Source organism: Mobula birostris, chromosome 9 (genome assembly GCF_030028105.1).
Source record: "Mobula birostris isolate sMobBir1 chromosome 9, sMobBir1.hap1, whole genome shotgun sequence".
Taxonomy (NCBI): Eukaryota; Metazoa; Chordata; class Chondrichthyes; order Myliobatiformes; family Myliobatidae; genus Mobula; species Mobula birostris.
In genome coordinates, this window is record NC_092378.1 from 151718764 (window position 1) to 151731952 (window position 13189).

Sequence of the window (13189 nt, forward strand, 5' to 3'; positions counted from 1 at the left end):
AGCAGGGAGGTACTACTGCAGTTGTACAAGGCCTTGATGAGACCACACCTGGAGTATTGTGTGCAGTTTTGGTCCCCTAATCTGAGGAAAGACGTCCTTGCCATAGAGGGAGTACAAAGAAGGTTCACCGGATTGATTCCTGGGATGGCAGGACTTTCATATGATGAAAGACTGGATCGACTAGGCTTATACTCACTGGAATTTAGAAGATTGAGGGGGGGATCCTATTGAAACATATAAAATTCTAAAGGGATTGGACAGGCTAGATGCAGGAAGATTGTTCCCGATGTTGGGGAAGTCCAGAATGAGGGGTCACAGTTTGAGGATAAAGGGGAAGCCTTTTAGGACTGAGATGACGGAAAACTTCTTCACACAGAGAGTGGTGAATCTGTGGAATTCTCTGCCACAGGAAAGAGTTCATTGGCTATATTTAAGAGGGAGTTAGATATGGCCCTTGTGGCTAAAGGGATCAGGGGGTATGGAGGGAAGGCAGGTACAGGGTTCTGAGTTGGATGATCAGCCATGATCATACTGAATGGCTGTGCAGGCTCGAAGGGCCGAATGACCTACTCCTGCACCTATTTTCTGTGTTGCTATGTTTCCACCTTGCCACATATTTCTGAACATTGCCAGGACTTACACTGGAACAGCAGCATGGATCTGTGAGGATTTCTCTCGTAGATGAAGCAGATATGTTCCAGAAGTGAGACCAAAAGCAGCTGGTTGGGAATGGCCACCATGAGGTCCTGCAACGTTGGAACTGTCTGTCTAGAGTCCACCAGACCGCAGCCCTCCAGCAGATCGGATTCTACAGTCGGGAGTGGAAGGAGGAAACATTCAAACAGTCAAAACTACCCGGAAAATTAAGATGCAGTGTAACTACTGTCCACTGCAATTCATGCCACTAAATAGATTTATTACTGTCACATGCACCAAGGTACAGTGAAAAGCTTGCCTCACATGCTATCATGCTGCACCTCTTCTCATTGCTATCATCAGGGAGGAAGTACAGAGCCTGAAGGTACATACTCAAAATTTTGGAACAGCTTCTTCCTCTCCGTTACCTACGAGGGGTGATTGATAAGTTCGTGGCCTAAGGTAGAAGGAGTCAACTTTAGAAAACCTAGCACATTTATTTTTCAACACAGTCCCCTCCTACATGTACACACTTAGTCCAGCGGTCGAGGAGCATACAGATCTTGGATCTCCAGAAAATGTCCACAACAGGGGTGATTGATAAGTTCGTGGCCCAAGGTAGAAGGAGATGAGTTATACAGCTCTCGTTACATGCACATGCAGTTCAACTCTTTGAGTGATTATGCAGGAAGTTTGAAGTTAATAAGTAAAGTAAAGGCATCCATTAGTCTTGCGAGACGATGAATCTGCGCCTGGAAAGTCTTCACTCTCCAGGGCGCAGGCCTGGGCGAGGTGAATGGAAGACCAGCAGTTGCCCATGCTGCAAGTCTCCCCTCTCCACAAGACCAATGTTGTCCAAGGGAAGGGCATTAGGGCCCATACAGCTTGGCACCAGTGTCGTTGCAGAGTAATGTGTGATTAAGTGCCTTGCTCAAGGACACAACACGTTGCCGCAGCTGGGGCTCGAACTCACGACCTTCAGGTCACTAGTCCAATGCCTTAACCACTTGGCCACGTGCCCACACGAAGTTAATAACCCATCAGTTAATAACTCATCAGGGGTGATTGATAAGTTCGTGGCCTAAAGTAGAAGGAGATGAGTTATTAACTTCAAACTTTCTGCATAATCACTCAAAGAGTTGAACTGCATGTGCATGTAACGAGAGCTGTACAACTCATGTCCTTCTACCTTAGGCCACGAACTTATCAATCACCCCTGCTGTGGACACTTTCTGGAGGTCCAAGATCTGTATGCTCCACGGCCACTGGACTAAGTGTGTACATGTAGGAGGGAACTGTGTTGAAAAATAAATGTGCTAGGTTTTCTAAAATTGACTCCTTCTACCTTAGGCCACAAACTTATCAATCACCCCTCGTATATACGTCCACATAACTATTTCCTATTGTAATTTATAGCTTTCATTATTCCTATTGTAATTTATAGTTTTCAATGTACAGTTGCATCCATCACTAAGGACCCTCATCACCCATTACACATCCTTTTCCAATTTCTACCATCAGGGAGGGGGTACAGGAGCCTAAAGACCCACACTCTCAGTTTCAGGAACAGCTTCATCTCCTCCGCCATCAGATTTCTGAATGGACAATGAATCCCTGAACTATTTTTCCCTCTATTTTTGCACTACTGATTTAATTTAATCTTTTTATATATACTTATTGCAATTTATAGTCTTTAAAAATAATTTTGATTGCAATGTACTACTGCTGCAAAACCACAAATTTCACAATGTACACCAGCAGCACAGTAGTGTAGTAGTTAGCATAATTCTTTACAGTATCGGTGACTTGGGTTCAATTCCCACCACTGTCTGTAAGGAGCTTGTACGTACTCACCATGACCCATGTGGGTTTCCTCCGAGGGCTCTGGTTTCCTCCCACAGTCCAATGGCATACAGGTTGGTAGGTTAATTGGTCATTGTAAATTGTCCCATGAATAGGCTCGGATTAAATCAGGGGATTGCTGGGCAGTGTGACTCAAAGAGGCTTAGGGACTAATTCTGCGCTGAATCTCAATCAATATGTTAAAAACTAAATAAACAAACAAACCACACACACAAAATGCTGGAGGAACTCAGCAGGCCAGGCAGCATCTATGGAAAAGAGTACAGTCAACATTTCAGGCTGAGACCCTTCAGCAGGAAGCAGATCTCGGCCCAAAACATCGACTGTACTCTTTTCCATAGACGCTGCCTGGCCTGCTGAGTTCCTCCAGCATTTTGTGTGTGTCGTTTGGATTTCCAGCATCTACAGATCTTCTCTTGTTTGTGAAACAAACAAACAAACCTGATTCTGATTGTGTCCATTAATTCAGATTCAGATTCATTTATTTATCATGTGTACATCGAAACATACAGGGAAATGCATCATTTGCATTAACAGCCAACACAACCCAAGGATGTGCTGGGGGCAGCCTGCAAGGAAGGCGTTAGAGGTAAGTTTTTTTTAAAACAGAGAAGGTAGTGGGTAAGTGGGATGCTCTGCCAGTAGAGTAGGCACACGAGGAGTATTGAAGGAACCCTTAGATAGGCACATGGATGATAGGAAAATAGAGGGCTGTGTGGGAAGGGTGGGCAAGATGATCAACCTCAGAGTAGGTTAAAATGTTGGCACAACATTATGGGCCAAAAGGGCCTGCACTGTGCTCTATATGCAATCAGTGGCCACTTTATTTGGTACACCTGTGCACCTGCTCATTAATCCAAATATCTAATCGGCCAATTATATGGCAGCAACTCAATGTATAAAAGCATGCTGACATGGTCAAAAGATTCAATTGTTGTTCAGATCAAACATTAGAATGGAAAAGAAATATGATCTTAGTGATTTTGACCGTAGAATGATCGTTGGTGCCAAACGGGACGGCTTGAGTATCTCAACACTGCTATCTTCTGGGATTTTCACACACAAGACTCTCGAATTTACAGAAAATGGTACGAAAAACAAAAAAAAAATCCAGTGAGCGGCATTTGTGTAGGCAAAAATGTCTTGTTAATGAGAGAGGTCAGAGGAGAATGGCCAGACTGGTTCAAGCTGACAAGAAGGTGACAGTAGCTCAGATAACCACTCGTTACAACACTGGTGTGCAGAAGAGCATCTCTGAATGTACAACACATTGAACTTTGAAGTGGATGGGCTACAGCAGCAGAAGACTACACCGGGTACTAGAGTGAACCTAATAAAGTGGCCACTGAGTGTAAGAGTCATCACACATTCTGACACCAACATAGCATGGCCCACAACACTCAGCAGAAAGACACTGCCAGCATGCAACAACAGGGAAACAAGCCCTTTCCCCCCACACACACTCACTCACACTTAAGTGGGGTGAGTATTGTATTCATCTCTGATCATCACATTTTATAAGGATGTGAAGACATCAGGGAGGATCCAGAAAATATTCACAAAATGGGGAACAAAATTACTTATTGTGCATATTTTCACATCCCACTGTTTGTCAAGTCTTCCTGTATTTATCCAATTCACCCTTTGAAATCTATTAGGAAATCTGTGTTTCCTTTTAAATCCTCCTAACTCTTTGTCACTTATCCTAAATCTGTAGTAACTACTCATCCTACCACTTTCATATAGCTTCCTAACCTGTCCTCTGCGGGGACAGAAGAGGAGTTTAAATCTGGCAGTTTTTAGGCCACCTTGAACAGGTATCACCACTAAATACACCGCAGTGCAATTGGGGCAACACACACACACACACACACACACGTCAGGCCACATCTATGGAAAAGAGTAAACAGTTGACATTTCAGGCCAGGACCATTTCTCAGGATAATTGTGTAACCGGGTGTTGGATTGCCTGTGTATTGTACATACAATCAGTTTATGTATACAAGTTCAACTTGTGTATTTATATTTATTGTTTTTTTTTCAATTTTGTTTTTTGTGCTTATTGCGTTTTTTATGCCACATTGGATCCATACTAACAATTATTTCATTCTCCTTTACACTTATGTATTGATGAATGATAATAAACAGACCAGGACAATGCAGCCCCCAATTGTTACTGGCCAGCTTGTACAGACCAGGACAGTGACGGACACTTTAAGTGCTTTGGTGGGGGAGAGCTTGGGCAGAGAAGTTTGCCAGGCTGTTCCTCATTATTGCAACTCACCCTCATCACACACCCAGATCCTATCCTTGCTTAGCTCAAAATTATATCGCTCACAGGTCTACATTGCTCAGAAGAAAGGTACGCATCTCCGTAGTACCCATCACCAGCTGGGAGTTGAGGGATATAAACAAGCAAATGTACGTTTATCATGGTCACTACAGGCTGAAGTGCCTCTTCCTACATTGTATAGTTCTATTTTTCTCTGTTGCAGACCTTCAGGATGTGCCAAAGCAGATTTGCACTGGTGAGGCCTCACCTTGAGTACTGTGAACAGTTTTGGGCCCCTCATCTTAGAAAAGATGTGTTAGCATTAGAGAAGGTCCAGAGGAGGAAGATTCCAGGAATGAAAGGGTTATCAGCAAGGGATGCTTGATGGCTCTGGGTCTGTACTCGCTGGAATTCAGAACGATGAGGGAGGAATCTCATTGAAACCTTTCGAATGTTGAAAGGCCTAGACAGAGTAGATGTGGAAAGGTCATTTCCCATGGTGGGAGAGTCTAGGACAAGAGGGCAAGCCTCAGAAAAAGGGGCACTTTTTCAAAACAGAGTTGCAGAGAAATTTCTTTAGCCATGTTTCCCATGGTGGGGGAGTCTAGGACAAGAGGGCACAGCCTCAGGATAGGGGGCACACTTTCAAAACAGAGATGCAGAGAAATTACTTTAGCCAGAGGGTGGTGAATTTGTGGACTTTGTTGCCACATGCAGCTGTGGAGGCCAGGTCGTTCAGGCACAGATTGATAGGTACTTGATTGGACGTAGCATCAAAGGTTACGGGGAGAAGGCTAGGAACTGGGGTTGAGAAGGAGAAAAAAAAAATCAGCCAAGATTGTATAGCTGCGCAGACTCGACGGGCCAGATGGCCCAATTCTGCTCCTCTGTCTTATGGCCTAAGATATAATTGAATTGCTGTCATTGTCAGTACAGGCATTGTAGCCCGAAGGGCCTGTTCCTGCACTGTACTGACGCACACATCTTTTCTGTCTCTCAACTGCAGGATGTGCCAAAGCAGTTGGAAGTCAACAACTACAGATACAAGGGTAGATTTGAGAAGCTGGGATTATTTTCTTTGGCGAAGAGAAGACCTATAGCTCACTTTCAAGAACTCTTCATCCCATGTTCTCAATATTTATTGCTTGTTTATTATTTCTTTCTTTTTGTATTTGCAGTTTATTGTCTTTTGTACCCTGGCCGGATGCCCAAGTTGGCGCGGTCCGCCATTGATTCTATTATGGTTATTGGATTTATTGAGTATGCTGTGACAGGGTCCTGAATTACCCCTATGAACTGTGCTTTTGAAAAGAGAGAGAGAGAGAGAGAGAGAGTTATTTAACACCGACATCTTGTTTTTAAGAGAGAGAGAGAGAGAGAGAGACGAAGACAGCTTTGGATGATGTTACAGGTTTTCTGCAGCATGTTTACATTTTTACAAGGACACTGGTTTCAGCTTCTGTATTCTCACAGAGAGTGAAGGGAGGAGCTGGATGATGGACAGCTAGTATTCAGCACGGTGAGATAAACAGAAGGTCAGATGATAGACACACAGACACATGGTTTTGGACAATGAATGAGCTTTGTTGTGCCCACAGAAAAAGTGGGTTTTGGAGGATCTCGCAGTGTGAACAGGGCATGACCGGTGGGGAGTTATTTGTGTGTCCAACCCTCGCCTGGGTTGATAACTCCACCACAGAACAACGGTCCCCTTTGTTGTGGTCACAGTCGGTGACTTCTAAAGGATTTCCGAGGACAACGGGAAGATCGATGGCGTCAGCTCATTTGAAGACTCAAATCTCTCCCTCTCTCTCTCTCCATCACTACTCAACTCAATACCACGAACTGAACTGAACTTTACTCATCATCGTAAGACTATCTATTTACCCCTAGACTTGAAGAAGCTTGGTTTTCATATATTTCCACACTTACAATCATTGTAAGTGACACTTACATCACTTATAATCATTGCTAACCTATTTGATTTATCTGCATTTATATTACTGTATTGCGTAGTTACTAATAAATACCATTAGTTAATAGCAATACCGGACTCCAAAGTGTTTTCCATTTCTGCTGGTTCTTTAACCTGTCACGGGGTATGTTACAATGCCCACAAGATGATGAATCGCAGGATAATGTGGTGATAGGTACGTACTTTGAACTTTGAAGACAAAGTGGAAGGTTTGACTGAAGAATGGAAAACAAAGAGGATATAGAATAAAATGGACAGTGTAATATTGTTCACATTGGTAGGGGGAAATCAAAGACTAGAGATCATAGATATAACGTAAAGTGGAAGAGAATTCAGAGTTACATAATTTTGTTTTAATTACAGCACGTGAGCATAGAGCAGTACCAGACAAAAACAGGGACTTATGCTGGATCCCAAGAGAGAATTTGTGGAATGCCTCCTAGATGACTTTCTGGAGCAGCTCATGGTTCAGCCCACTAGGGGATCAGCTATTCTGGATTGGGTGTCGTGTAATGAACTGTAATTAAAGAGCTTAAGGTAGAGGAACCCTTAAGTAATAGTGATCATAATATGATAGAATTCACCCTGCAATTTGAGAGGGAGAAGCTGAAGACAGCATAAAAATATAATAGAGCAAAAAATTAGTAGGGAGTTAGAAGATTGGGAATTTCTAAAAAAAAACAATAGAAAACAAAAAAAACCATGGGGAGGAGATCAAAAATGAAGGTAAGCAAGCCAATAATATAACAAATGATACCAGAAGGTTCTCTGGATATATGTGTAAAAGAGAGGTGAGAGTAGATATTGGACCACTGGAAAATGGTGCTGGAGAGGTAGTAATGTGAAACAACAAAATACTGGATGAACTGAATGTGTAGTTTGTGTCAGTCTTCACTGTAAAAGACACTAGCAGTATGGTGGAAGATCCCGGTGTCGGGGGGCATGAAGTGTATGAAGATACCATAACTAGAGAGAAGGTTATTGGGAAACCGAAAGGTCTGAAGGTAGATAAGTCACCTGAACCAGATGGTGTACACCCCAGAGTTCTGAAAGAGCTGGCTGAAGAGATCATGGAGCCATTAGTGATGATCTTTCAAGAATCACTAGATTCTAGAATGGATAACTCCCCAGGGTGTGGAGAAATGTGTCCAAGGACACTCTCGGAGGAAGGTTGGAGATGGCTGGAACTTTCGTAGGTTTCTAAAGGTTTACTGGCCGAAGTGGGGCGCCGGCGGAGGGCAGGTGTCGGCCCCAGCAGTAGTAGGTGGGAGTTAGAGGAGGGATTGAATCAACTGGGACTGCACACACTGGAGTTCAGAAAAATGAGAGATCTTATAGAAAGAAACATAAAATTGTGAAAGAGATAGAGGCAGGAAAGTTGTTGACACTGGTAGTTGAGACTAGAACTAGGGGACATAGCCTCAAGATTTGGGGAGCAGATTGGTGACCGTGGATGACAAGGGAAGTCAAGGACAGTATAAAAATAGGAGAGAGGAAGTATAACATAGCAAGGATGAGTGGGAAGCCAGAGGATTGGGAGACTTTTAAGGAGCAACAGAAGATAACTAAAAAGGCAATACGGGGGGAAAGATGGGGTACAAAGGTAAGCTAGCCAAGAATATAAAGGAGGATAGTAAAAGCTTCTTTAGGTATGTGAAGAGGAAAAAATTAGTTAAGATCAAAGTCGGGCCCTTGAAGACAGAAACGGGTGAAATTATTATGGGGAACAAGGAAATGGCAGACGAGCTGAACAGGTACTTTGGATCTGTCTTCACTAGGAAAGACACAAACAATCTCCCAGATGTAACAGTGGCCAGAGGACCGAGGGTAACGGAGGAACTGAAGGAAATTCACATTAGGCAGAAAATGGTGTTGGGTAAACTGATGGGACTGAAGGCTGATAAATCCCCAGGGCCTGATGGTCTGCATCCCAGGGTACTTAAGGAGGTGGCTCTAGAAATCGTGCACGTATTGGTAATCATTTTCCAATGTTCTATAGATTCAGGATCAGTTCCTGCGGATTGGAGGGTAGCTAATGTTATCCCACTTTTTAAGAAAGGAGGGTGAGAGAAAACAGGCAATTATAGACCAGTTAGTCTGACATCAGTGGTGGGGAGGATACTGGAATCAATTATAAAGGATGAAATAGCGGCACATTTGGATAGCAGTAGCAGGACAGGTCCAAGACAGCATAGATTTACGAAGGGGAAATCATGCTTGACTAATCTTCTGGAATTTTTTGAGGATGTAACTATGAAAATGGACATGGGAAAGCCAGTGGATGTAGTGTACCTGGACTTTCAGAAAGCCTTTGATAAGGTCCCACATAGGAGGTTAGTGGGCAAAATTAGAGCACATGGTATTGGGGGTAGGGTACTGATAGAAAATTGGTTGGCAGACAGGAAACAAGGAGTAGGGATTAATGGGTCCTTTTCAGAATGGCAGGCAGTGACTAGTGGGGTACCGCAAGGCTCGGTGCTGGGACCGCAGCTATTTACAATATACATTAATGATTTAGATGAAGGGATTAAAAGTAACATTAGCAAATTTGCAGATGACACAAAGCTGGGTGGCAGTCTGAAATGTGAGGAGGATGTTATGAGAATGCAGGGTGACTTGGATGGGTTGGGTGAGTGGGCTGATGCAGTTTAATGTGGATAAATGTGAGGTTGTCCACTTTGGTGGCAAGAACAAGGCGGCAGATTACTATCTGAATGGTGTCAAGTTAGGAAAAGGGGAAGTCCAACGAGATCTGGGTGTCCTTGTTTATCAGTCTCTGAAAGTAAGCATGCAGGTACAACAGGCAGTGAAGAAAGCTAATGGCATGTTGGCCTGCATAACAAGGGGAGTTGAGTATAGGAGCAAAGAGGTCCTTCTGCAGTAGTACAGGGCCCTTGTGAGACCCCACCTGAAGTATAGTGTGCAGTTTTGGTCTCCAAATTTGAGGAAGGACATTCTTGCTATGGAGGGTGTGCAGCGTAGGTTCACTGGATTAATTCCAGGGATGGTGGGAATGCCATACGTTGAAAGATGGGAGCGACTAGGCTTGTATACACTGGAATTTAGAAGGATGACAGGGGATCTGATTGAAAGATATATGATTATTAAGGGATTGGACACGCTAGAGGCAGGAAACATGTTCCCGATGTTGGGGGAGTCCAGAACCAGAGGCCACAGTTTAAGAATAAGGGGTAGACCATCTAGAACAGAGTTGAGGAAAAATTTTTTCACACAGAGGGGCTGTGGATCTGTGGAATGCTCTGCCTCAGAAGGCAGTGGAGGCCAATTCTCTGGATTCTTTCAAGAAAGAGTAAGAAAGAGCTCTTAAAGAAAGCAGAGTGAAGGAATATGGGGAGAAGGCAGGAGCAGGGTAATGATTCTGGATGATCAGCCATGATCACAGTGAATGGAGGTGCTGGCTCGAAGGGCCGAATGGCCTACCCCTGCACCTATTGTCTATTGTACCAGCTGGGTGGTTAATTGGCCTTTGTAAATTGTCATCTGATTAAGCTAGATTTAAATAGGTGGACTAAATATCCAATGGAATGAAAAGGCTGGAGGTGGAAAATCAAAACAAAATTATGTTGGAAGATGCACAATTCAATTTTTTTTTGTCACTTCCACACTGAAATGTGTTATTTGAGCCAACTACTAACAATGTGCTGGGGGCAGCCCACAAGTAATGCCACACATTCTGGCGTAAAAAAGGTTGTAATAATAGTGAAAACAGTTGCAAACGCACAGTAAAGGGATCGGTGCGGTCCAGGACCTGAAACGGTTTCTTTCTCCACAGATACTGGCCGACCTGCTGAGTGTTGCCAGCATTCTGGGTTTTAATGGTGACAGTGCTGGAAGAGTTCTTCTGGCAGAGAGCCAGCACAGCCCTGACGGGAACAATGGTCTCTTTTCGTACTGTTACCTGCCCAGCGGCTGCAAACCTACTTTCTCCCCTCGAATGTCGGGGAGGAGCCAGTGGTAGCCCCGGGCTACATATTGCATCAGGCCGGGACCGCTTACCGTCAAAAGCAGGTGAGCTGTCCTGCGGCAGGCTGAAAGCCAGTCTAGATTGGGGCTGCTCCCGTCCATGGCTGGTCTCCGGTGGCAGTGAGACGCGAGAATCCTTAGAACCGGGGGGCAACCACGCTTTCCCGCCGTTCGGCATGGGCAGACACAACCGTACTTCCCTGTTCCAGTGGCCCGGAGAACAGGGGCTGTCAGTCACATGATTAGCCCGCCCCTCGGCCCAGAGAGATGCGCTCGGAGGGGTGTGCGGGTGTCAATCACAGCGGGAGTCCGCCCCCGAGCTCGGATTGGTGAGAGGTCGTCAATCACAGCGGGAATCCGCCCCCGAGCTGAGAGAGACACGCTCAGAGGGGAGAGTGGCTGTCAATCACAGCGAGAGTCCGCCCCCGAGCTCAGAGGGAAAAGTGGCTGTCAATCACTGGGTGAGTCCGCCCCCGAGCTCGGTGTGATGAGTGGCTGTCAATCACATGATTAGCCCGCCCCTCGGCCCAGAGAGATGCGCTTGGAGAGGTGTGTGGGCGTCAATCACAGCGGGAGTCCGCCCCCGAGCTCGGAGTGGTGAGTGGCTGTCAATCACAGCGGGAGTCCGCCCCCGAGCTCGGAGTGGTGAGTGGTTCTCAATCACATGATTAGCCCGCCCCTCGGCTCAGAGAGATGCGCTTGGAGGGGTGTGCGGGTGTCAATCACTGGGTGAGTCCGCTCCCATACGCTCAGAGGGGTGAGTGGCTGTCAATCACAGCGAGAGTCCGCCCCCGAGCTGAGAGCGACACGCTCAGAGGGGTGAGTGGCTGTCAATCACAGTGAGAGCCCGCCCCCGAGCTCAGAGGAATACGCTCGGAGAGGTGTGCGGGTGTCAATCACTGGGTGAGTCCGCTCCCGAGCTCAGAGGGATGAATGGCTATCAATCACAGCAGGAGTCCGCCCCCCGAGCTCAGAGGAGTGTGTGGCTGTCAATCACAGCGGGAGTCCGCCCCCAGCTCAGAGAGATACGCTCGGAGGGGTGAGTGGCTGTCAATCACCGGATGAGTCCGCCCCCAGCTCAGAGAGATACGCTCGGAGGCAGTGGGTGTTCATCACGGTGTGAACCTGGCTCCAAGCTTAGAGACATGGAAACAGACCAAAGAGGAGCTTGGTTAAGCAGCATCAATGGAGTGATATGTATTGATAGGCCCTTCATCCTGACTGGAAAGAAAGAAGACAATATGTCACACTCAGGCAGGAAGAGAAAGGGAGTGTAAATATTACCCCGAGCTCAGACAAACTAAGTGAGCCCATCCCTGACTTCAAGAGAGTCACGTATGTAAGGGGTTCTTCTTTCATGTTACTTGCAAAGTATAATAAAATGGCTTCTCTGTAAATTTAACTGCTGATGTAAAGGGTTCTCTGTAGCCGCATGTTTGGGTTATAATTACTGATAACGGGACTAGTATTCATTTGCTAACCAATTGGGATAGGTGTTATTCTTTCTTGTGTGTCTGTAAGCTGTCGTTTGCGCGGGATTTGGGCAGAACGCGCCATGGGGAAGAAGAGAGGAGACGCACCCGAAGAGATGCTGTGACCCGGTGAGCGGGGGCTCGGGACCCGGCGGAGTTCGGAGCAGATCGAATGGTGGAAAGTGGATATTGCGTGAGCTCCAACGAATTATGTGTGCACAGACTGAATAAAGATATAGTGGCGCCTTTATTTTATACTTTGGTTCTCTACTAACCCCATAGTTCAAGTAAGAATTATAAAATCTTAATTATTTAACCGCATCCTGTGTAGGGCTTGTCATTACAGGGTACTGATTTGAAACAGGGGACACATCGCACAGCATTCACCCAAACGAGAGTTCGAAGGTTTGGCCGGGCGGGGGGTTATCACCCCGAGATCATGCCACTAGGCAAAGCGAGTGTTACACGTAAATGTATTAAGTGGGGGAGTGAGAGAAAAGTAGTATATCCAAACGAAGAGAAACGCACAGATATGAAAAGTTTAAACCGATATGGCCATATATCTGTAGACGTACCGTGGAGAGCATTTTGCCTGGTAGTGTCACCGTCTGGTATGGAGGCGCTAATGCATAGGATCAGAAAAAGCTACAGAGATTGTAAATTCAGCCAGCTTCACCACGGACACGAGCCCTCCTCACCATTGACAACATCTTCTAAAAAGCCGGTACTTGAAGAAGTCGTGAATGTGTCTCAGATCTTCTCATTACTACTATCAGGGAAGCGATAACACACTGCTGCCCCAAAACAATAAATGTTACGACACATGTGAGTGATAATAAACCAATTATGATTCCAATTTTGACGAGAGAGAATGACATATACATTCTTTGATAATAAATTGAAGCTGAGAAAGATGCGCTCTCTTTCCTGCTGCGTTCTCATCCTGTCGATCATTGTTTGGTTGCAGTGCCGTAATCTGAAGGGCGG

At 45.4% G+C, this 13189-nt stretch overlaps 1 protein-coding gene across 2 annotated transcripts in view; it reads right to left on the minus strand.

The window, feature by feature from the left end:
- Nucleotides 1-10952, minus strand: part of eif2ak1 (eukaryotic translation initiation factor 2-alpha kinase 1) — a 63621-nt gene extending 52669 nt beyond the window's left edge. Inside the window, exons 1-2 of one of the 2 annotated variants that reach the window (XM_072269144.1) lie at nucleotides 10764-10952; nucleotides 641-808 (exon numbers count right to left, since the gene is read on the minus strand). In XM_072269144.1, coding sequence (XP_072125245.1) covers nucleotides 641-808; nucleotides 10764-10908 — 313 coding nt within the window. In that variant the 5' untranslated portion in view covers nucleotides 10909-10952. The remainder of the gene's footprint in view (nucleotides 1-640; nucleotides 809-10763) is intronic. The other variant, XM_072269145.1, reaches the window with a different exon arrangement.
- Between the last annotated feature and the right edge of the window lie 2237 nt (nucleotides 10953-13189).